Source organism: Talpa europaea, assembly GCF_964194135.1.
Source record: "Talpa europaea genome assembly, chromosome: 7".
Taxonomy (NCBI): Eukaryota; Metazoa; Chordata; class Mammalia; order Eulipotyphla; family Talpidae; genus Talpa; species Talpa europaea.
Genome location: NC_140074.1, coordinates 23,293,576 through 23,317,518, shown reverse-complemented (window position 1 = coordinate 23,317,518; position 23,943 = coordinate 23,293,576). Strand labels below are relative to the sequence as shown.

The following is a 23,943-nucleotide window of genomic DNA, read 5'->3' as shown; positions in this document are numbered from 1 at the left end:
GCCAGAATGACAACCCAGTACAGAGTAAACAGCAGTTAAAACAAAAAAATAACTGCATGATTTCTACAGGTAGACTAGGAATCATAGATGATCAATTAGTGTAAAAATACATACAAATTCTCTAGTACACAAGAATATGGTGATTAAAATAATAATGAAATGTAAATTCATAACTATCAGACTTAAAAAAATTAAGAAATAAGTTAAAACCAAATATTCAGAAAGATTTAGAGAAGCAGGAGTTTGATATACTGCAGATGAGGCTATAAATTAACATAATTACTTTGGAGAGTAATGTGGCAATGACTAAAGTTGGAGATTCACATACTCATTTGCCTTCTGCAGTAATTTCACTTGAAAGCATATGTCCTAGAGAAAACTCTCACTCATGTGCATCAACAGACTCTTAACAGAAGGATATTATTGCTGTATTATTGTGACATTAAAAAATAATATACACATCGGGCCTCCCTGGTGGTGCAGGGGATTAAGACACAGCACTATGAAGCTGTCCGCAATCAACTGCTGCAGCACGAGTTCGATCCCTAGTCGGCCAGGGAGCAACCCGCATGGTGCAGCAGACCTTTCCTGACTCACCCGCTGCTCCCCTCAGCAATGTATTTCAGTAGATCTGCCTGTTCTGTTCCCCACTCTGTCTCTGGTGAATCCTTTCACACATACCCCACCCCACACACACATCCCTGGGCTGTACCCCAGTTCTTGTATGCATAAATAAATAAATGTTTTAAAAAATAATATGCACATCACTGAGGAAATAGGTAAGCAAATGTTGACATAGTCTTACAATGGAATACTTTATAGCAGTTAAAATGAATGGTTTGGGCCTCCCCTGGTGGCGCAGCAGTTGAGTGCTGGGCTGCAAAGCTGCCTGCAGCCTCTGCAGTGCCAGTTCGATCCCCAGCTGCTGGTGAGGGTCCCACGTGGCACACAGACCTCTCCTGCTGCCTGCTGTTCCCCTCAGCAGTGTATTTTGTCAGTCTGCCTGTTCTGTTCCCCGTTCTGGCTCTGGTGAATCCTCTCACCCTCCCGCACTTCTGACTGTACCCAGTGCTTGTATAAATAAATAAATAAATCTTTAAAAAAATAAAACTTAAAAAAAATAATAAAATGGTTTACCTCTGCGTATAACAATATGCATATGTCTGTCTGGTGTGTAACAAGTTACGAAAGGATATATACAGTACAATATCATCTTTATATAAAAACAAAATAAATGTTTATGTTGTTTATGGATATGACAATGCTGATTGAAGCAAACTGTGGCCTCTGGACCAAATCTGACCCATGGCCTCTATTTGAGCACCTCACAATAATGACATTTATATTCTAAAGTATTATACAAACAAAAAAAAAAGTGACATAGAATATGTCTGATTGTCTTAGTTCTTTTAGGCTGCTATAAAATAACATCATGGCTGCTTATAAACAACGGAAGTTTATTTATTTCCTCATAGTTTGTGAGGCCTGAAAGTCCAAGATCAAGGTACCAGCATATTTGGTGTATGATGCGGGCACTCTCCCTGGTTAATCAATGACAATTTTCTTGCATGTCCTCTCAAGCTGGCATCTGTTTTATAAGGGCATTAATCCCATTCGTGAGCATCATCACCAAATCACCACTCAAAAGTCACACTTAACTAATTCCTTCACATTTAAAGTTAGGATTTCGATGTATGAGTTTTGGGGGAACACATTCAGTCTATCTCATTGATCCTCTAATCCTAAATTATTTTCCACTTGAAGCTTTAACTAATAAGATTAAGCACTCATAGATGCTTTGTGTGCTGAGGGTCACATCCTTTCATCCTAGCTTGGTGGACAGCCCCAGCTTGGTCTTAACGCCAGCCTTTTTGCCTCAGAGGTTTCATCTTTTCCTGGGTTTTGCCTGAAATTTAAGTGGTTAACATATCTATGGGCACCTTTCAGTCAGTAATAGCAAGAATCAGTGATTGCTTCAGCATCCTGTCCATTCAAAGTGAAGTCTGAGTGGCTCCTTCCATGGACCCAGTGGGATCCAGTCACATTGCCTGATGCAGTAACCAGCTTCAGAACACTCGGTGGCCTTGTCTCTCGCTGTGCCATTCTTCCTGCTCCCTCCCTCTGCTTTCTGGGACTGTCACCTGGAAAGTCAGATGTGCTGTCTCTGTCCCTGGCTCTGCCTTGAGAAACTCCGAATAAAGATAGACACATGGACAGTAAAAGAATAAAACTGTCATTGGGAAGGACAGTGGTACCTTGGAAAAGAGCATAAAGGGAGCATTCAATATACTTTTACATTTTATTTCTTTTAAAATATCCTTAAATGCAGTAAACTGTTACCGTTTTAAAAGCTGTGTGAAGTTTACATTTTTGAGTTTGAAACAATGTGTCAAATTTCTATGTGAAACTAGTCTAACTTTTAATTTTTGTTCAGAGATCTGTTTTTTGTTTTGTCTGACATCTAGTTTCTACCTGTGCATGCTCATTGTACCTATTTGAGTGAAATTCATGTTAAGTTTAAAATAAAGGAGTCTGTATTTAACTAGTAGAAGAGAAGATATGCCACAACAATCGAATTAAAAGAGACTTTCTCTCCATGTTTTTACCCCCTTTGGTACTTCATAACTCTCTCCTTGAACAGTTACTGTGGTATATAAATCCTCTGCTTTAAAAAAAGTTATTGCTCTGAGCTTTGAATGGCTGGTTGATGCATACTGTATGTTAGGTAATAGATGTAAGCATAGATGGTAATTCAATCAAGAAAGATATAGTTTGGGGAAAACTCTAACATGATACATGGGGAAAATTTCGCTTAGGTTCTAGAAAATTAAGTCCCAGAAAATTAAGTGACATTTCATGCCCTGTCGGACTGAGAACCAGAAACAAAACAAAAGGAAAACAATTAAAAAAAAAAACAAAAAACACCAAACCATGTTCTCCTAAGCCTACTTGGAGAGCAGGATGTTTTCATTAGCAAATTTGGGACTTGATGCATGCAGGACTTCCTCCAGAGAGAAGCCATATGTTCTCTCGTGCATGCCAGACATTTGACAATCACGATTCTGTGGTCCTCAAATGAAAGCAAAATGTTGTGTAGCTCTTACGGCAGGATGAAACCTCTCCTAAAAGCAACATCCTTTTGTGATGCTGACCTCTCATTTGGCTGAGTGGCTTTGAGCTAAGTGTATCCATTGTGATTTTTTAAAATCAGAAATCCTCTTATTTTTCACCCTCATTACTCTTAGGATCAAGGCCAACATTTAGTCCAAAAGGGCCTGCAGGGTCCATTTCCTGCTGTCATCATCTGCTTTGTCATGAGTGCCTTCTCACTTCTCTAGTCTGTTCATGCTGGCTTCTGGGGGGATCTTCGCTTACCCCTTATACTGAAGGTCCTTTGCACATCCTCTTCATTGCATCTTCAGTGCCTTGCACGAAACATTCAGTAAATATTTTTCATTTGAATGAATGACAGAGGTTAGAAGGTGGCCAGATCCCAGCGTGGTGGTGGAGGAAATGTGGTAGTGGAAAACGTAAAAAGGTACCACCTTGACTACCTTGTCTGATTATTGTTGATTTAAATGGGTATTGGCTAGACCAACTCTTACTTTTTACCCTACTTTCTCTAGCTTTTTTTCAGCATATTCTTTGTAGACATGCCAGAATATTACCTGAATAGAGAAAGTGTTTAATTTAGTACTGTTGGAGAATGTGTTTTTTCAAGAGCTACTACTAATTATCCTATTTTCTATATTCACCCTTTCCTTCAGGTTTTGTTAGTAGCGCAGGGGTTTTTGTTGTGGGAAATAAGAAAAGGCAATTAAAGGAAAAAGTTAGCAGATCAATTTAATACAGAGCTTGGTATGCTGTTCCACTGCAGACCAACTATGTGTCAGTACTGCCGTAGATAGATACTGGGAGATGAGCAAGATCAAAAATCACTTCCTTATTACTCAGCAATCAAAAAGCAAAGTAAGTCAGAAAGAAAAAGAAAAATACCGGATGGTCTCACTCATAGCAGGAATTTAGAAAACCTAAATAAGGGACCAGGAAAAAGACTAATTAATACAAAGTAAAAATCAAAATCATCAAGCAACTATAAACCAGGGACACACTATGGGGAGGGGGGGGGGATGGGGAGAGGAAGGATTAGGGTCAAAATAAGGGGGGGTGCAATTGTATGGGGAATATAACCAAAATGAAAATGCATACATTGTGCAAAAATGAAAAATGATATAAGAATTATATAAAATAAGGGACCAGGAAAATGAATAACTATAAGAAAGTGAAAATCAAGCTTTGCGCAGTGGCAGTATCGTAGCCAATGAGGTTTATCCGAGGCGCGATTATTGCTCAGCGAAATAAGCCAAAAAGAAAAAGAAAAATACCGGATGGTCTCACTCATAGCAGGAATCTAGAAAACTTAAATAAGGGACCAGGAAAATGAATAACTATAAGATAGTGAAAATCAAAATCAACAAAAAACTATGAACCAGAGGCACTTTTAGGGGGGCGGGAGGGGAGGGATTGGGGTCAGAATGGGGGGGCTGCAATTGTATGGGGAATATAACAATAAAATTTATTTAAAAAAAAAAACAAAAAAACAAAACAAAAAAAAAAAAAAGAAAGTGAAAATCAAAATCAACAAAAAACTATGAACCAGAGACACTTTTAGGGGGGCGGGGGCGGGAGGGGAGGGATTGGGGTCAGAATGGGGGGCTGCAATTGTATGGGGAATATAACAATAAAATTTATTAAAAAAAAGAATTATATAAAATAAAATATTAAAAAAATATATCACTTCCTTCCAGCAACGCTAACATATTTGACAAGCACTGAATAGAAGTAGGCCCAGCAGCTGTGGGAGCACAGAGGAATCTAAACATCTTCACAGGGAAGGGTACCATGTACCTTGGGACAGTATGGCATATAGGCAAAGGAAGTTACAGATTTATTATTGAAGGTTAGTAAAACCTAATTGAGCTTAACCGATTCCTCTTGTTATTAAAAAAAGTTTAGCAACAATTTTTAGCCATATAAAGTAATTGAAAGCAATGAAAAATTGTGAAATAATTTTTGCACATTAAATTCTCTTCCAGTGCTGCTGATTCATACCTGTTAATTATAGCCCAGCCCATATAGAGTATTTCCTGGGAAACAGGAGTTTAACTTGATATGGAACTAGGGAGGCCTGAGTTTCATCCTCTCTCTCATATATCTTGACTGACCATAACTCATCTGTTCATCTTGTCATACTTTCATTTTGCCCTAAAAAAAACTTCACTGTGTAGCCTCAGACATGCACTCATTTTCCTCCCACAATCTTTGTTCTGCTTCACCTCTACTTGCTAACTCAGTCAACCAATATACCATATCAGTTGATCTGATTAGAAAACTAAGAGGTCACTTTTAAAATATGCCTTCTCAGTATAGCATTGTATAGCATTGTGTTCTAAAGTATAAATCTTGAATTCATCTTTAACTAGTTGTTATTTGTTAATAAGTGTCCACAAGCACACAATTTTGTTCTTAAAGATCCTTGTCTGGAATGATGCCATGTATAATGATGACTCTCAAACCTTTAATTGGCTTAGATTTTGAAAAGTGTTTATGTTTTGTTTTTTCCACAAATTAGTCCTGGGGGAAGCACTTTGGAAGCTCTGCCTTACAATCTCAGCATCCCAGAGTCCTGAACTTCTTTATGCTGTCACCTTGTTACTCTTAGCTAACAGGGTCATGGCGTGGTACTTTTAGATTAATTCCACTAGCCCTTTGCATTGACAGTTGATAATGCACTAACAGGTATCATATAATTTTCATAACTGCCTTGTGAAGTAGCCTTTCATTATTGACATATCAGAAAACTTAAGAGAGGTAAAAAGTCTTCTTCGAGGTTACCAACCTAAAAGATAGCACAAAATGTTCATCACATTTATGAATGTATAAACAAAAAATGGTATATACATATAATAGAATAATATTTAGCCATAGAAAGGAATGAAGTGCTGATAAATGCTGCAACTTGGGTCAACGTTACTTTAAGTGAAAGAAGCCAGAACCAAAAGTCCACATAACTATGATTATATATGAAATGTCCAAAGTGGGTATATGCCTGAAAACATAAAGATATGTTTGTGATTGTCATGGGGTGGCGCTTTAAATGGAGTTTAGGAAGGGGTCTGGAGAATGATTGCTTATAGGTACATGTTTCTTTTTGATATAAAATTTCCTTTGCTATAGTTCAAAAATTAGATTGGGGGATGATCATATAACTCTACATATATAAAAATCATTGAATTGTATGCTTCAAATGAGTGCATTCGATGGCATATAAATTATATCTCAATAATATTGTTAATATTTTAATTCATTCTTCCCCCATCACAAAATTTAATTCAAATCAGCTACCACTGAACCCCCTTCTTGATACATTTTGGCTTCACTCTTTCTCTGTCATAGAAAGAGGTACCCAGTCTCTTCTTAGATGTCTATCCCTTCTAGCTATTCCTCCATCCCATCCTCTCATCATGCTTTAACAAAAATGAAGACAGCATCCCAGAGTCCTGTATTCACCTTCTTCTACTCAATAGCAGGTGCTGACATTAGCACATTAGTAAGCCTGAGCAGAATTAAAAGGAGGATTCTTTCCTATGTCCTTTTCATATTTTAATTTTTGACATATTCTGCTTGCTCTGCAAGCAGTCAACTCATTTACAAACAAGTCTCCCACATGGTTGAAAAGCACTGGACAGAAACTTGGAAGAAAAGGAAGCCATGAGTCCCTGTTTGGAATTCTAGAATAGTATTTGGAGCTTGTCCCCAATTTAATGCTCAACTTGAAGCAACTCTGTCTATAAAAAAAGCCAAAAAATTCCCTGTTTATCAAATGCTATGTGTGTGTATAGTTGCATAAGAATGTAAGATATAACTATTGGTGTATAACTGATTGAAGCAGTTGAAAATGGGAAAATTAAGTCAGTAGCTCTTTTCCACACTTAGAAAGCATATTGGGGCAGAGGAATCAAGTTAGCTCTTAAGTGATGTGGGATGCAGTGACATGTCTCAGAATGTGTGTTCCAGCTCTTGGCAGCCATCTTTCCTGTTAAATAGTATGTTTTTTTTTTTAAAGCCAGAAATATGTATAATGGAGAATCCTCCACCACTTCTTTCATAAATTCAGTGAGAGCAGGGAAAGTATGAGCCTCCAGAGAGTCAAGTACAATGCAGGCAGCAGCCTCTGCAGTGCAGTGGAAACAAACTGTTGTGTATACCTGTCAGTGCACAGCCTATCCAGACAGTGATGGGCTGCTTAGCATTCAAAAAATTGTCTAGCCCAGGATTAAAAATGAAGTATATTTCTGCCTTGTCACTAAGATGCTTTAAAATTTGGGGGTTTGGAAGATAGAATTTCTGTAAACATGAGTTATCCAATTTGATATCTGAGACAGATATCCATCTTTCTGAGCTGTGTGTGATTAATTCCTTTGTCAGCAGGTCAGTGATTTTCTATGTGAGATGGCGAGTCTGGGATCTCTTCACTGCAAGCCAAGTGGTTGTTCATCCTCTTTCATATGAAGGCTCTTCACATGTCTTCTTTTTTTTTTTTTTAAGATTTATTATTTATTTATACAAGCACTGGGTACAGTCAGAAGTGCAGGAGGGTGAGAAAATTCACCAGAGCCAGAGCGGGGAGCAGAGCAGGCAGACTGATGAAATACACTGCTGAGGGGAGCAGCAGGCGTGGCAGGAGAGGTCTGCACATCATGTGGGACCCTCGCTGGTGGACAGGGATTGAACCAGCACTGCAGAGGCTACAGGCAGCTTCGCAGCCCAGTGCTCAACCACTGCGCCACCAGGGAGGCCCAACACATGTCTTCTTTATTATTATTTAAGATATTTAAGTCTTAAAATTTATGATTGCAGCTATGAACATGGTAATATCATTCTCTGACACAGGAAGAGTAGAGTATTTATCTCAGGATGGAGCTTGACTACCAGAAAATGCCATGTGGAGAGCTCTGTTAATGGATGAAATATTTGTATGAAATCTCTCCATGTCTTTACATACCTGTTGGCTTGCAGTTTATCCCTCATGGCTTGATTTCTATATAAAATACCACGATTTGTTTGTTTGTTTGTTTATTTATTTATTTATTTAGGTTCCCTAGCCCTCTTAACTGTTGCCACTCAGGTTTCCTTCCTTGACCATAACTGCTTCCTGGACGTATTCTCTCTAAGCAGTCTTATCTGTGTTTTCACTTTTAGAAATTGTACAAATAGTGCTTATTTCACATGTTTTCTTTTGCTCTGGCCTCTCCCTAAAGGCTCAGACTCATATTCAGTTTCCTGCTGAACCTACTTAGTTTCACTTCAGAGCCAATTGATGTATATCTTGGTTCTGTTCAGTCCTGTTCATCTAGACGTTTGCCAAAGCCTAAGTCTTTGGAGACATCCTGGAATTACCTTTTTTACTCCTATGTCAAATTATTCAAATTCCTGCTTATATTATACCCTAAATAGTTACTGAGTCCATCCTTCCAGAGTTGTTGTTTCAAGTCCTCTTCTTCCACCAAGATGTACGTATCCTTACCAGATCTTTGTCTCCAATCTTAACCTTTTTCAAGTTGGCTTTCACTTTATAATTAGATAAGTACAGATTAATTTAGTTTGTTATCCTCCAGCTTAAAACCCGTGAGTGGCTCTCCTTCAATGCTAAGATAAAATCTAAGATATAGTAGTAAATACTTTAGAAAATATTTTAGCAGTTTCTTAGAAAGTTAAATACATATTCACCACAAGACCCAGTAATTTCACTCCTAGGTTTCTACCCAGAAAGAAATTAAAACATTTGTCTACACAGACTTGTTGCAAATATTCATAAGAGACCAAAATTGGTAGCAATTTAAACATCCATCAACTGGTGAATTAACAAATAAAATGAGGTAAAACAATGCTATGGAGTACTATTCAGCTGTAAAAAGAAACTGGACTATTGGTAACAATAGCAACATGAATGAATCTTAAATGCATACTGCTAAGTAAAGGAAGCCAGATATTGTACACTCATTGTAGTATAATTGCACTTGTCTGACATTTCCAGGCAAGGTAAAACTATAGCAATCAGAAGCAGAACCATAGTTGTGTAGAGGAAGGAGTGAAAAGTGACCAAAAATGGGCACAAGGAAACTTCTTGGAGTGATTGAAACTGAATCCTTTTGATGATTCTGCAACTACATAAGCTGACTAAAACTTAAAAACAAACAAAAGCCTGAGGTCTTTAGTGTGGCATAGAAGATCTACAAGCATTTAATTCCTCCTTCCTCCTGCAGCCTTTATTCTCAGCAGTCTTTGCTCATATCTGAGTTCTGGCAGCATTGAAAAATGCATGCTAGATATGTTTTTGACTTTTTGTCGTTAGTAACTAGTACATGATAAACTTTATTCCTGTATCCCATGTTTAATGCTTCTGGCTTACCTATATTCATTTGAGGATAAGCTGGGCTGCAGGAATCTTTCCACAGTCTGTCTTCTTACCCAACTTCAGCAAAGTTGTCCACCCTAGATTCTGCTTGTAGTCTACTTAATATGTGTGTGTATTTAATACATATCACATTATGTTAAAATTTTTTTATTTTTTCATTTATGTATTTTCTTACATCTTTGTTAATTTTTGGACAGTATTTGATTTCTCCCCTCAGATGTGGTTCTCATAGTTCTCCCATTACCACATCCCTGTGATCCATCACCACAGTCCCCTGTGCTCTTCCCAACCCTGTTTTGAACCCTGCATATTTACATATATCCCACAAAGTTTTCAGAGAGCGTGTGCCATGTCTTATTTGTATATGAAAGCTCTAGGGCTAACATTCAAATTAAGTTGTATTTATTCTTTTTGGTATATTTACTCTAAAGATGATTTTTTTAAGAATTGGATTTGCATAAATACAGCCCAATTATGGGGAGGAAGAAGTATCATAACATTTTCATTTAAAACACTTTGCTTGGTATTTTCAATTGTCCTTCCTTTCCTAATTCATCGTCTACCTTTAGTATACTCAAAATAGCACTCCAGCAAGTAGAAATTGTATCAATTAAGGTTCTTAGAGAAACAGAACCAGTATGATTTGAAGGCAGAATTTCCTTTCTCAAGGTAACCTCAGTTTTGTTTTCAATTGAATTCAGTTGTTTGGGTGAGTTCCATTCACATTGTCAATGATCTTTACTTAAAACCAACTGATTGTGGACGTTAAACCCATCTACAGAATCTCTTCATAGCTGTGCCTGGATTAGTGTTTGATTCGATAAGTTGGTACTATAACCTACCTAAATTGATACATCAAATCAACCATTGCAGAAATAGATATCAAATTTTTAATTAAGGACCTTAAAACTCTCCTTGCTATTTAACCATGTCCTAACTTTACTCCGTTTTGTGGGTGAGGAAACAGAGGTCCAGAGGGCAGATACTCTAGACTGATGAAAGTCTAGGGTACACTACTGCTTTATCAACTGAGTCATTAGGCATTAGGTTTTAGGTCACTCATTAACCGAAACTGAAATCGCAAATGAATTACTCAAGTCAGTTACTCAAGTGAATTTTTCCCCTTTTTTTGAGTTATACTTTTTCTTCAGGGGAACTTATGACTGAACCTAAAATAGAATTTTAAAAAATCCTACAAGACATAGTTCTAGCCTCAATTATTAGCCTATTTTTAGCAGATACTTTTTTAAAATATTTTGTTCAATTTCAATGGCTGTTGCAGTGGACTATGACAGTGTGTAAAATTTTTCTTATTGCCAGAGATGAGGAATCCCTCCATTCCTACATTACCACTTAGCTAATGAAGAAATAGATTATTTGGAGAATACAAAAAGAGTAATGCCAGTTGTTTTTTATTCTGTACAAATTACATACTTTAAAAAATTTTCTAGAAGATAAAAGCAGGATCACCTCAAATGAAACTATAGGTGATAGTACACTCTATTTTTCCAGAGGGCAAATGAAACTCTGAATGATTTGTCTATAAGAAATCCTCCCAACCTCTCTTTGAGGGGTATATATAAGTGATTAGTGGGAGTGAAGAAAATGACTTTCACGGAGCTGTGTCTGTAATAATACTACCTAAAAAACAACATCAATTTGTATTTAGCCAAATACCAAGAAAATACTAAGAAAATGACTTTCGTATTTCCTTCTGTATATTTGTTATGTCATCAAGTAATATAATTTTTGATTTCATAGTAACTTATTAAAGAATGATTAAAAATTAAAAAATTTAGTGTTAAAAATTTTAATAATGATTAAAGAACTCTCAATGAAAAGTCAGAGCATGGGCTTCTTTAGTTATTGTCATAGGTAATGCCTTTCTACAAATAATGGGAAAATAGTACAGTGTCCCGCAGAAGAGATTACTGTAGCTTCTTCCTAAAGAGTTTGTGCATTATTAATGTTGTTCTTTATTAATAAATTTAAATCGACTCTTAGAATTTTTTTGCCAAATGTAGGAATTCAAGTTAATAATTTGCCTTTCATGTAAGATCACCTATTTAGAAATAATAATTTCTTATTTTAAGAATAAAGATTGATAGCTTATAAAGTGCTTTTAGGGCCTCCCCGGTGGCGCAGCGGTTGAGCGCTGGGTTACGAAGCTGCCCACAGCCTCTGTGGTGCCGGTTCGATCCCCAGCTGCTCCCCGGCCACCGAAGGAGGGTCCCACATGGCGCGCAGACCTCTCCTGCCGCCCGCTGCTCCCCTCAGCAGTGTACTTCGGTCCTTCTGCCTGCTCTGCTCCCCGCTCTGGCTCTGGTGAATTCTCTCACCCTCCCACGCTTCTGACTGTACCCAGTGCATGCATAAACAAAACAAACAAACAAACAAATAAATAAAACATGCCTCTAAAAAAAAAAGTGCTTTTATATTTTTTCTCATTATTTCTAACTTATTTCTCAGAAAAATCAGTTAGATCATACTGGTTTTCAATGCTTAAGTTAGTAAACTGAGGCACTAAGAAGTTATGCATTTTCTCTTTCATACAACAAATTCAGTGTTATTGTCAGGGTTGGAATTCATTTTTCTTAACTCTAAATCCAATTTTAAAAATTGGATTTTTAAATTTTTAAAATTGGATTTACCTCAAATGGGTCTTATTTACTTGTCAATGAATTTCATTACACATGTAAATGATTTTATACATTGCTCCATGGGATGCAAATGGTCAGAATAATGTATAAGTTCTACTTTTTGCTTTTAGTAAACTAAGTATGCTTAACTTATGGATGTTAATTAAAGTAATCCTATTTAATTATAATATAATATATAGTCATATAATTCTATTTAATTTTAATTTAATTCTATAAGTAAACATATAATTGGTATTTAATAATTATTTTTGATGATTCTTTAAAAGCATTTCAGAAAAGTATTCTGTTTACTTTCTATTATATGTGTTAAACGTAGACATATTTGCCCATATATGTATATGTCAATGTACATGAATGTGTGCATATACATATAAATTAAAATACATACATACTTAGAACCAGGATTGATTTGATGGATATATATCATTAATACTCACTGTAATGGCAATAAAGGTAATATGGAGGATGAATCTAAAATAACTACTACTTTCACCTTCCATATTGCCGTTAGTAATTTACTGACTTGCCATATTTCCTTTAATAATGCTACAACTATGGCAGAATTTTCTTTAACCTTGGTTATGAATAAAATATTCATCACAGTTACACATCACAGTTCATTGAATTTTCCAGTTTTTTGCCTGTAGCTAACAGAAAAATGATAATACACTTACAAAGGAAATTAAATTCTCAAAAAGGAGATGTGAAACCAGAGCTAACTCATAGTTTCGCCGTAGTTAAGGGTCATCCTTTAATTTATGTGCAGTTTTTTTAAAAAAGATTTATTTATTTATATATACAAGAACTGGGGTACAGGACAGAGGTGTGGGGAGTGGGTGAGAGGATTCCCCAGAGACAGAGTGGGGAACAGAACAGGCAGACTGATTGAAACACACTGCTGAGGGAAGCAGTGAGTGAGACAGGAGAGGTCTGCTGTGTCATGTGGTTAGCTCCCTGGCCAGCCAGGATCAAACTCATGCTGCAGAGGCTGTGGGTAGCTTCCCAGTGCTGTGCTTAACCCCTTGCACCACCAGTGAGGCCCTATGTGCAGTTTTGATCTTAGAATAATTCACTGAGGTAAAGTTTTCTCAACTGATTGCCTGTTCTGCAAACACTGTGTTAGGTATTAAGTCAAAGATATTTCAAACAAACAAAAAAATGTATGTGATTGTTTCCCACCTTTAGCATCTTACAATTCAGAGGAGCAGAGATCCTCAGCAACCTTACTCATCAAGTGAGTAAGCAGATGATGTGTTTCATTAAAAGTGCAAATGAAATTTAATAATTTCCAGGTAGCGTGGGCAGTAAAGATGATAGAGAAGCTGAGATCTAGGCAAACATCTTAGTTAATCAGTAGGATTTGAAATACTAATTTAAAAAAGAAAAATAGGTCCAGGTACAAGAAATAGGGAATAAGCACAGCTCATTGGGAGCGGTAAGAAAATCTGGCTTTTTATCATGAATAATAAAAGATAGAACTGATCAGAAATGGGGGATTTAGGATATAAAGAACTACAGGTGTGAGATATGAATGAATTATTCAGTCTTAAGTCTATTAAATTTCACTGATGATGTGATTTTCAAGGAGACTTTCACAAAAGGCAGTTGGAGATATGGTAGATGGATCTGCAGTGTTTACTAAATGAAATGCAATGCAGGGAAGAAACAGAGCTGCAAGTGGAGGATGAAGCATCTTTTGCCTGGAGGTGACAGTTAATGCAGAGGAGGATGAGTCATGGTTGGAAAGAGTGCAGCATCCTTTGGGCTGGGAACAGTGGTCATTTATTTAAGCTGTCTCTTGCTGCTGATTCTCTTTGACATTTTTCTTACTTGCTCTGTGGGAAAAAATAGTCAGCATGACCAACTCCACTGCAGATACTAGAAGCAAACAAATCTTTTCATTTAAAATGGGTTATTTGCATTATTTTAATTTTTTTGAAAAGGTACGCTTTTTGAAAGAGAGAGAGTGAGGGGCTCAGTCTCATTTACTTTGCTTTACATCTCCTGATTCATTTTGATAATAATATTTACAAAAGTGCATTGTAGTTCAGTTCCTCATATCTTTACTTGAATACCTGTTGTGAGGAATACAATGAAGAATAAATTAGAATAAGATGTGATTTTGGTTTTGGTTAAAGTACAGAGTATTTAGAGAGTGTAAAAGCAGGTGAAATTGGACATAGGAACTCTCACTATTGTACTAAATTGGTACATTTGAGATTTTTTAACAGAAATGTTTTTAATAGATGATATGGGGGACATTTTTGTTCATTTGTACTAATTGAATTCATTTATCCTTTGTTGAAGTTTGTTAAAATAGTTGATTCTTTTTTCATACTGCAAGTATATACTTAATATAACCAGAAAATATTGTACCTGTATCACCAATGTATACTTAATAGCACCAGAAAATATTTTATATTATGATAGTTTAGGGAACCAACTTATGGAAAATAATAGGGTAAAATTATTTTTAAATAAAGGTAAGGAGACCAAAAATCAGTGTTGGCCAGATGGTCTCAGGGATCCTGAACTTTTCAATTTGACTCTTACACATAAAATGATAGACATTTTAGTAATGTTATTTAAAGAGCTACAGAAGAAAACATTTACCATATTCCTAAGGAATGAGTCAGTTGTTATTTAACCCACTGTGTAATTCAATGCCTTGATATATTTAGATCCTTTGTGTCTTGAAAAATAAGATGCCCAGAGAACAACATAAATTATCATTTTGAATATTTCTTTTTCCTAAGAATGTAATTAAATTATACATTTTTATATCAGCCAGCCAATCAAGACCATACCACATCTAATTCCTAACCTCAGTTTGTTTGGTGAACTGTCTTTCTCAGAGCAGCCCAAATGTCAGCTTTTATAGAGAAGAAAATGATTCATTCCCCCCACTTTCTCCTTTTTCTGTCTTTCTCCCTTCTCCCCCAGCCTCCCCCCTTCACACACACACACACACACACACACACACACACACACACACTAATTTTAACCTGATATTTATAGCCACTGGTCTAATGACTTTATCTCAACTGTGATTTTTCTGGACAACTCCTAAATTATTAATGGTAAAAACAATTCCATTTGGTAACTCACTTGACAGTAGCCAGCTGCTGTGGTGCTAACCTGTTGATGGATGCCAAAAAGGGGGGAAGGGCTAAAATCATTCTCAGTAGAGTAGTATGGGATTAAAACTGTGATACAAGCCCTTGAGTTTTTGTTGATAGCCGTATTTTATTCCCTAGAAATGATCAAAATATGATTAACTCAGACATACTAGGATTCTCTAATGTTACTATAAATGGAGACATTTCTCAGCTGCATGTTTATTGTGGCAATTTTGCAAATGAAAATGAATTTTTCCTTGTGAGGATTTATCTATAATGATCCTCTTTAACCAAATTGCAATGTTGGGATATAATAAGTTCCCTGACATTGGAGACAGTTAGGTAGAAATAAGAGACAGATGGGGCCTCCCTGGTGGCGCAGGCAGTTGAGCGCAGTGCTGTGAAGCTGTCCGCAGCCTCTGCAGTGCTGGTTTGATCCCCACCAGCCGCAGAGCAACCCACATGGTACAGCAGACCTTTCCTGTCTTGCGCGCTGCTCCCCTCAGCAGTGTATTTCAGTCAGTCCATGTGTTCTCTTCCCCACTCTGTCTCTGGTTAATCCTCTCAACCTTCCCACACATCTGGCTTGTACCCCAGATATTGTATAAATAAACAAATCTTAAAAAAAAAAAAGAGACGGTTGATTTGGGGCTGTGTAACATATATTTCCTTATTTTAGGAGTTCAGCTGGATTAGTTTTCCAGCCCAGATTTAACTGAAAACACCAACTTCAAGAAGACATGAGAGGGCTGAAATATGAGCTGAAATTACTGACCAAAATGAGAAGGGGGGGGGGGAAATCAGCGGAAAAATTATAGTAAAATTTGCTTACTGGTGGGGAAAAATTGATATTAATGACCTTTAAATCCCTTTCTATTCCTAATTTTCTGTGACTTATACCTAAATATATAGGTCATTGGCATTTAGAATCCCACTAGGGGGTTCTAAATTGAATTTCAAGGCTTCCCTAAGCCCCATTTTAGTTTGACAATAATCATTATGAAAGCAGGCAAAGAATCTTGACTGGTGGACCAAACAAATCACAGTTGGTCCAAGCTTTGGATTAGGTGGCAGTGATAACAAACAAAGCCTGGATCTCTGCAGGCTACTGATATAATTGATAGCTTGTATCACCTAGGAAACAGGTTAAGTGAGAGGACTGATGTCGAGGACCAAGGTTAAGACAGTGAATCTACCTCTGGCCATCTGATGGAAATATAAGCACCATGGACAGCTCTTCAAAACTGTGGTGTGACTGCAGAGATGCTTACAGTTTGTAAAAATAGCCTTCAGGTCCTGTTTTGGGTTCATTTCTTCCTAGCTAAAGATCTCTACCATAGACAGGTAGTTTAACTTAGGCAACCCTAAGTTTTCTGATCTGCAACACTGGAATAATATCTGCTCTATATAGTTCTTATGTATACATAGTAGCTGATAAATTACAAGTAAAAGTATGTGTCAGCTTTACAAATTAAAGATGTTAATATTGTTTTTATTGTCTTTTTACTTTGAATAATTATTAGACTTCATCTACCTAAGATTTATTATGTTAATGATAATGGGTAGATTAATTTCAATCTATGAAACAACAGTTAAATAAATTGATGGGAGAGACTGGGATATAGGCACAGATATACTTTATTGGTCAGCAAGGTAGACTAGGATTTACTGCTATATTGTAGGTTATGACACAGGTTATTACATTTATTGTGCCATTTAATTTTCATAACAACTCTATGTACCTCAAAGAGTTAGAAGACTCAGTCAGTGGCATGCCTTTCTATCATGACATATTCCTTCTGGTGCTGATGCTGGGGAGAAAGGAATGATGACTTAACAGGCTAAGAGTGATGATAAAATTCAGACCCTTGGATCTTCCAAGATTGATCTCTGCTATAGGTTTTCCTGATGGTGGAAGGCAGAAGTGAAATACAGAGAGTAAGAAATGCACCTCAGACTCCAAGGGGATATTACATCTTCCATAGCCAAGAGACAGAACCTTGTATTTAGGAGTCCCTTTAGAAAGAGGTGAATAAAACCCACTAAGATGACCCAGGGTGTTACTGACATCACTACATGTCTGGTTGTGGTGGGGTCCCTCTTCAAAGACCCTCAACTCAGGGGCTTTTGAAGGAAATAAAAAATCATACTTTGATTCTATGCATACTAATGTTATATAATACATGTGATCCTGATGAAAAGCAACTAACTACCTTTATAATTGGAATATTTTAAGAGAAATGAATGTTTTGTGTAATTAGCACTAGTAGTCCTTTCTTTAATGAAGCCAAAGGATTTCCTTGTGATCTTTTTGTATTTTCTATTAGTCTAATTTTTATTAGATTTTATTTGAATCTTTGTTTTAAAACAAAATATATATAAATAAATAAATCTTAAAAAAGATTTAAATATGTATCTGGCTTTTTAAAAATATGTATGTGGCTTTTTAAAAAAAAGATTATTTTTGCATACAAGAACGGGGGTACAGGCCAGAGGTGTGGGTGGTGAGAGGATCCATCAGAGACAGAGGGGGGAACAGAACAGGCAGGTTGACCGAAATACACTGCTGAGAGGAGCAGCTGGCAAGTCAGGAGAGGTCTGCTGTGCCATGTGGGTTTCTCCCTGGCTGGGGATCGAACTAGTGCTGGAGTGACTGTGGTTAGCTTCATAGGTTGCATCTTTACTGTTGTACCACCAGGGAGGCCCTGTATCTGGCTTTTTAAGGAAATTAATTCTACATATGGAAAATTGCCCTTTACCATATATAAATTGAGACATATAAAATGTATTATAATTGAAAATGATTGGGTAGCAAATACCCTCACTGTCTCTCTGTATAGTTTGTCTGTGTCTGTAAGGATGTTGACAGCTAGAATCCTTTTATATGAAGCTCAGCTGGGCTGAATTTTTTTCTTACCAGTTTGCTAGATACTTGTGATTCTCTATTCAATAATCCATTGAGGAATAGTTTGAGGAAGTAGCAATTTTCTACCTAGGTGTCATTTTAAATCCATTACCAGAAGGAAATGATTATGTGATGCTGTTGCCCCTTATAACTTTCAAAAGGAAATGTTAGTGATTAGGTAGTTACATAATGATTCATATAATAGAAAGCATTGAGGTTGAAATCAGGAAATTAGTTTGAACTCTTGCTTCAGTTTACCTACTAGGTGTATCACCTTTGTCATGTTGTTTAAATTCTCTGAACCACACTTTTCTCTTGTGAAAATGTGATTCTCCATCTATACCAGAGAATGATTGTGTTTTTTAAAAAGATTTATTTATGCCTACAAGAGCTGTGGTACAGGCCAGAGGTGTGGGGGCTGGAGGTGAGAGGATTCACCAAAGACAGAGTGGGGAACAGAACAGGTAGACTGGCTGAAATACACTGCTGAGAGAAGCAGCGGGCGAGTCAGGAGAGGTCTGCAGCGCCATGTGGTTTTCTCCCTGGCTTGGCCAGGAATCGAACGCGTGCTGCAGTGGCTGCGGTTAGCTTCATAGGTTGCGTCTTAACCCTTGCGCCACTAAGGAGGCCCCAAGAATGATTGTATTTTAAGATGTTTGTGAAAGTGCTTAAAACTTGTAACACTTTAAAAGTGCTTATTTATAATCAATCTCCTTTTTGGTCATTCCCTACAGAAAGTGAGTGAGAAGGTTGGAGGAGCTGAAGGAACCAAGCTAGATGATGACTTCAAAGAGATGGAGAGGGTAAGTTTTCACCATGTAGAATTCCCTTTGCATCAAACTACTAGGCATATTAAGCAGAAAAGAGAGAAGGAAAAAGGGATTCTTTACTCCACTGGTATCTGAGAATATGTTTTGTTATTCTTAAAATTACTCTCTTTTCAGGGTATATTTTTATATAGGACATTGGGATGAAATGGGAAGAAAAGGGGAGAAGGTAGGGAGTGATGTCCCAGATGTTTCTGGGAACGTTTTAGTCACTGTCTTAGAGGACTTCCCAGACAGGACCCTGGTGGCCTGAGACAGCAGGGCGTGATGGAGATGAGGGCTGTGCAGCATGCCAGCCTTTGCCCGCATTCCACTTCTACCAGTTGTTGCACAAGTCAGTTTATGGCCCAGTGTCTTAATTTTTGAAGTAAAATGAGAATATTAATCCTTACGTGGCGGTGTATTAAGTACTTAAAATAATGTAAATCATCTGGTAAAACATTTGTGAAAAGGTAGTAGTTTCTCAAAAAATGGGGGTGAAGGTAGAGACATCTGCCATTTTTCTCTTGCTTTTCTTGCATTCTGAGACTGTTTATAGCAAGTGATATTTGGGTTTATGGTGAATAGTGTATACTGCATTGTGCAGAGAATTGTTTTAGGTAATTTGCTAACAGGCAGTGAATGGGAATGTAAACCCTGTTAAATGAAGAGGTTGTCACGAGTTTCTCATACCTACGAACTACATTTTTATTTAGTCCATAACAGTGCCAAGGGGCTGCCTTAGTTTTTCTATTTTTGCTGTTTGTGTGAGTTTTCAAATAAAATTGTAACTGCTTCCTCCCTTACTTTTTTTTTTAGTTTTCCTCCTGATGAATTAATTGGTGAATTCAAATTTTTGTTCTGTGCCTCCTCTGAACCAGTCATGTGGGGCTATAGCAGTGTGTAGGTGAACAAGGTTTCTGATAGCATGAGTTTCATAGACTAGTGGGGAAATACTAGTCTAGTATTTGTGTCTGGACAAATACTGAGCAGTGTGACAAGAGTAACAAAGCATGGTGGTAGAGAAGCTTGTTGTAACAGAAGAAACTAACTCACAGGATAGTTAGAAAAGGCCTTCCTGATATTTAAGTGAAGCTGTGGATGATGAGTGGGTTAGCAGAACCTAGTATGTTCCTACTAAAGGAAACAGCAAGTAGGAGAGAACAGACACATTTGAGTTTGAGAAAAAAAAAAACAAGAAATTGCCAAAAAACCACTAGCGGTCTTGTGAAATGAGACTCTGCAGTGTTTACCTATGTGGCCATTCTGTCTATGTCCTTGAGATGGACTTCACTAATAGGGTAAGTACCCACCAGGTAAGAGATTTAATATGACACTCCTGAGTCTCAACTAGATATGAGTCTCATATGCTCAATGCCTTGCAGTCACTTACCCCACTCATTGATCCCTATTTTTTCCTCACCTCTGGATGGTTGTAAAAAGCATCTGACCTTGGGCCTCCCCGGTGGCGCAGCGGTTGAGCGCTGGGTTGCGAAGCTGCCCGCGGCCTCTGCGGCACCGGTTCGATCCCCGGCTGCTCCCCGGCCACGGGAGGAGGGTCCCACATGGCGCGCAGACCTCTCCTGCCGCCCGCTGCTCCTCTCAGCAGTGTACTTCGGTCCTTCTGCCTGCTCTGCTCCCCGCTCTGGCTCTGGTGAATTCTCTCACCCTCCCGCACTTCTGACTGTACCCAGTGCATGTATAAACAAAAAAACAAACAAACCAGCAAACAAATAAATAAAGCATGCCTCTATAAAAAAAAAAATAAATAAAAATAAAAAAAAAAAAAAAAAAAAAAGCATCTGACCTTTGGTCAAGCTAATAACTACTACTGTTCCCAGTTCTGGAACCAGTATTCTGCCCATCCTCCTTCTATAGCACCGAGTCTCTAAATGCTGACATACATGCCCAGAATGACTTTACTTGGACTTACCCAGTCCCTGTAATTTTGGTGTTCCTCATGTTTTATTATAATCAGTCCTGGATCTGTTAGTTTGTGCCAGCATTTGTCTACACACAATCTTCCTTAGTCACCCCTTATCATTTGCTGTCGCTCCTACTCCCACTCCAGAGAGAATTTGTAATTTGCCTGTGCCATTTTGTTGATCACAGATTAGGCAGTTATTTAGGAACTTAGAACCAAGGAGCCAGAATTTGAGTCCACCTTTCAACCTCTGCCCAGACTAAAGGTAGTAAGTGCGATAGTGCACTGATTAAACAAAGACAAACTTTCTGTTTCTTAAGTAAGGCTAGAAAGAAGAGGAAATTTTGGAGAAAAGAGTAGTTTACCACTGAATAACTAGTTAAGTTTTTGGAATTATGCTTATCTTGCAAACTAATTGAAATAAAAGATCTTGCCAGTATTTTATTTCAGGCAAAAACCCACAGACATCCTTTTGCATCTGAAGGAAAGGTTTATTTTTATTTCTTAGAAAGTACTCTGTGAAGTTTTTATTTCAAAATTTAGACATTCCTGCAATAAAGTTAATTTCTTCTCCTTGTTTGTATTTGGGTTTACACAAGTAAACAGATATTTAGATTTCAGTGCAGTGTGGAAATTATTTTATTCCATTTTAATTTCACTTATATTTTGCCTTGTCTGTGACTCTGCTGCAAATTTTTCATTCTCTACCCATGCTAAATTTGCATCAAAGGTAAATATTTCTTTGGTGATTAGAAAGCACATGCTTTGGTCTTAGAATCTCAAATGTTTTCTCTCCTGTTAATTTATTAGTCACAAAAAAAAAATATCTTCCCTAGCCTAGAGAAGATTTCCCTTTTTATAGTTGATTTTTTCTGATCCCTAAGCATTTGGGGCTACAGAGACCATTGTTCAGGGGCTAGAGAGAGCATTGAGCAGTGTTCCTTGAGGTGCAATTAGACAATAAAATGAAATAAATTAGAGGTTTGCATCAAGCAGCTGTACTGGGAAAAAGAAGTTGTATTCCTAGAGGTTGTTGCTCTAATCTGTTACCCCCATCACTCTCCTGCTGAGAAGCAGTAAAATCACTCTGTATGCCTCTTAGCCCACAGACTTCCACTTCCAGCGCTGATTGGGTGGAATACTGTGGCTGTGTTGTCTCTGCAGAAACCCTGCTCAGAACCATTTCACTCCCCCTCTTAATTGCTATGCATGGAATTGTTTTGGTGTTAGTTTTAAATGATATCTGTTTGCTTACAAGCTACATGAAATGCAGGCTGAATTTCTTACCATGATACAGATATTGCATGAATTTGTTTTTTGAACGGCTCCAGATTTTTGGTCAGGAGTAAATTTAGGGACTTGCTTGTTCCTTCTCCAATCTGTTACTGCAATCGTGTGTGTGTGTGTGTGTGTGTGTATTTACAATCATTAGTTCACATGGAATATGTTTAAATGCCTCCAAGTTTCAGACATTGTGTTGGGCATCAGGAATACAAAAATGATTAAGGCATGTACCTGCCTTGAGGGGCTAGAAATGATGGTAGAAATAGATACATAAAATCAGTGACTTATAGGACATGGTGCCTGGTGCCTAGGGAGGATTGCCATGAAAGACCTGACTAACTCAGGCTGTGTAGATCAGTAGAAGCTTCTGAGAGAGGGAGCCTGAGCTAAATCCTAAAATTTTCTCTTCTCCAGTATATATAGGTGCAGCAGGAATATGTATGAAGGGTCTGGTGTCTCTTTTGCAATCATAAAACTAGCTTGGGAAATCCTTTCTCTTAAAACCAGCAGCAGCCATAGGGCTTGAATATGGCTGTGAAACACTTTGATGAGAATGAAATTCTTCTTAAGCAGCAACCTAAAATTTTTTTTATTTAAATATTTTATTTTATATAATTCTTACATCTTTTTTCATCTTTGCACAATGTATGCATTTTCATTTTGGTTCTACTCCCCCATACAATTGCACCCCCCCCCTTATTTTGACTCCAGTCCTTCCTTTCCCCAGCCCCCCCACCCCGTAGTATGTTTCTGGTTTATAGTTGCTTGTTGATTTTGATTTTTACTTTGTTTTGATTAATCTTTTTCCTGGTCTCTTATTTAGGTTTTCTAAATTCCTGCTATGAGTGAGACCATCCAGTATTTTTCTTTTTCTTTCTGACTTATTTTGCTGAGCATGATCCCTTCTAGCTCCATCCATGTTGCTGCAAACTGCATGTGTTTATCTTTTTTGATTGCTGAGTAATATTCCATTGTGTATATGTACCACATCTTCTTGATCCAGTCATCTATTTTTGGGCATTTGGGTTGCTTCCATAGCTTAGCTATTGTAAATAGTGCTGCTATAAACATAAGGGTGCAGGTGCCCTTTAGAATTACTGTTTCTGTGTCATTTGGGTAGATACCTAGGAGTGGGATTGCTGGATCATATGGAAGCTGCTCTATGTTTAGTAGTTCAAGAAATCTCCACACAGCTCTCCATAGTGGTTGGACCAGTTTGCACTCCCATCAGAAGTGCAGGAGAGTTCCTTTTTCTCCACAACCTCACCAACATTTGTTGAGTAACCTCAAATTTAAAGAAAAGCAGGACTTTGAGAAAGGACAGAAAGCATGCCATTCTACATGAGAACGAAAAAGAGTGGGTTATTTTTAGAGTGAGGTGTAGGGAAATGCTGATAGGAGTGTGTCTATGGTCATTATCTTTATCCACTGAATTAGTCACTGGAAGGAGAGGGGTTAGAGCCTTCTACCCAACCCCAAGTGGTAGAGCTAGAATTTATGAGGGGAAACTATAGGGAGATAAATTCAGAGCCAACATAAGAAAGAACTTCTGATTGTCACAGCTTTTTATTTTAAGAACCTTAGGGATTACTGAATTCTGCATCACTGCCTATGTTTAAAGAGAGGCTAAACCCACTGTTCCCACATGCCATGTGAAGCACTCTTGTTATTTGAACTTTAAGGAAAGAGATTTGTTCCTGCTGCTATCACTTTTTAATAACATCTCTCTTGGATTCTGGTGAGGTACCTCAAATGGGAGAGTTAGGA

At 37.5% G+C, this 23,943-nt stretch overlaps 1 protein-coding gene across 1 annotated transcript in view; it reads left to right on the top strand.

Moving 5' to 3' along the window:
* Positions 1 to 23,943, top strand: part of SH3GL2 (SH3 domain containing GRB2 like 2, endophilin A1) — a gene marked incomplete at both ends in the record, with an annotated part of 186,512 nt that overhangs the window by 127,265 nt on the left and 35,304 nt on the right. Inside the window, one exon of the mRNA XM_084239277.1 lies at positions 18,897 to 18,965. Coding sequence (XP_084095403.1) covers positions 18,897 to 18,965 — 69 coding nt within the window. The remainder of the gene's footprint in view (positions 1 to 18,896; positions 18,966 to 23,943) is intronic.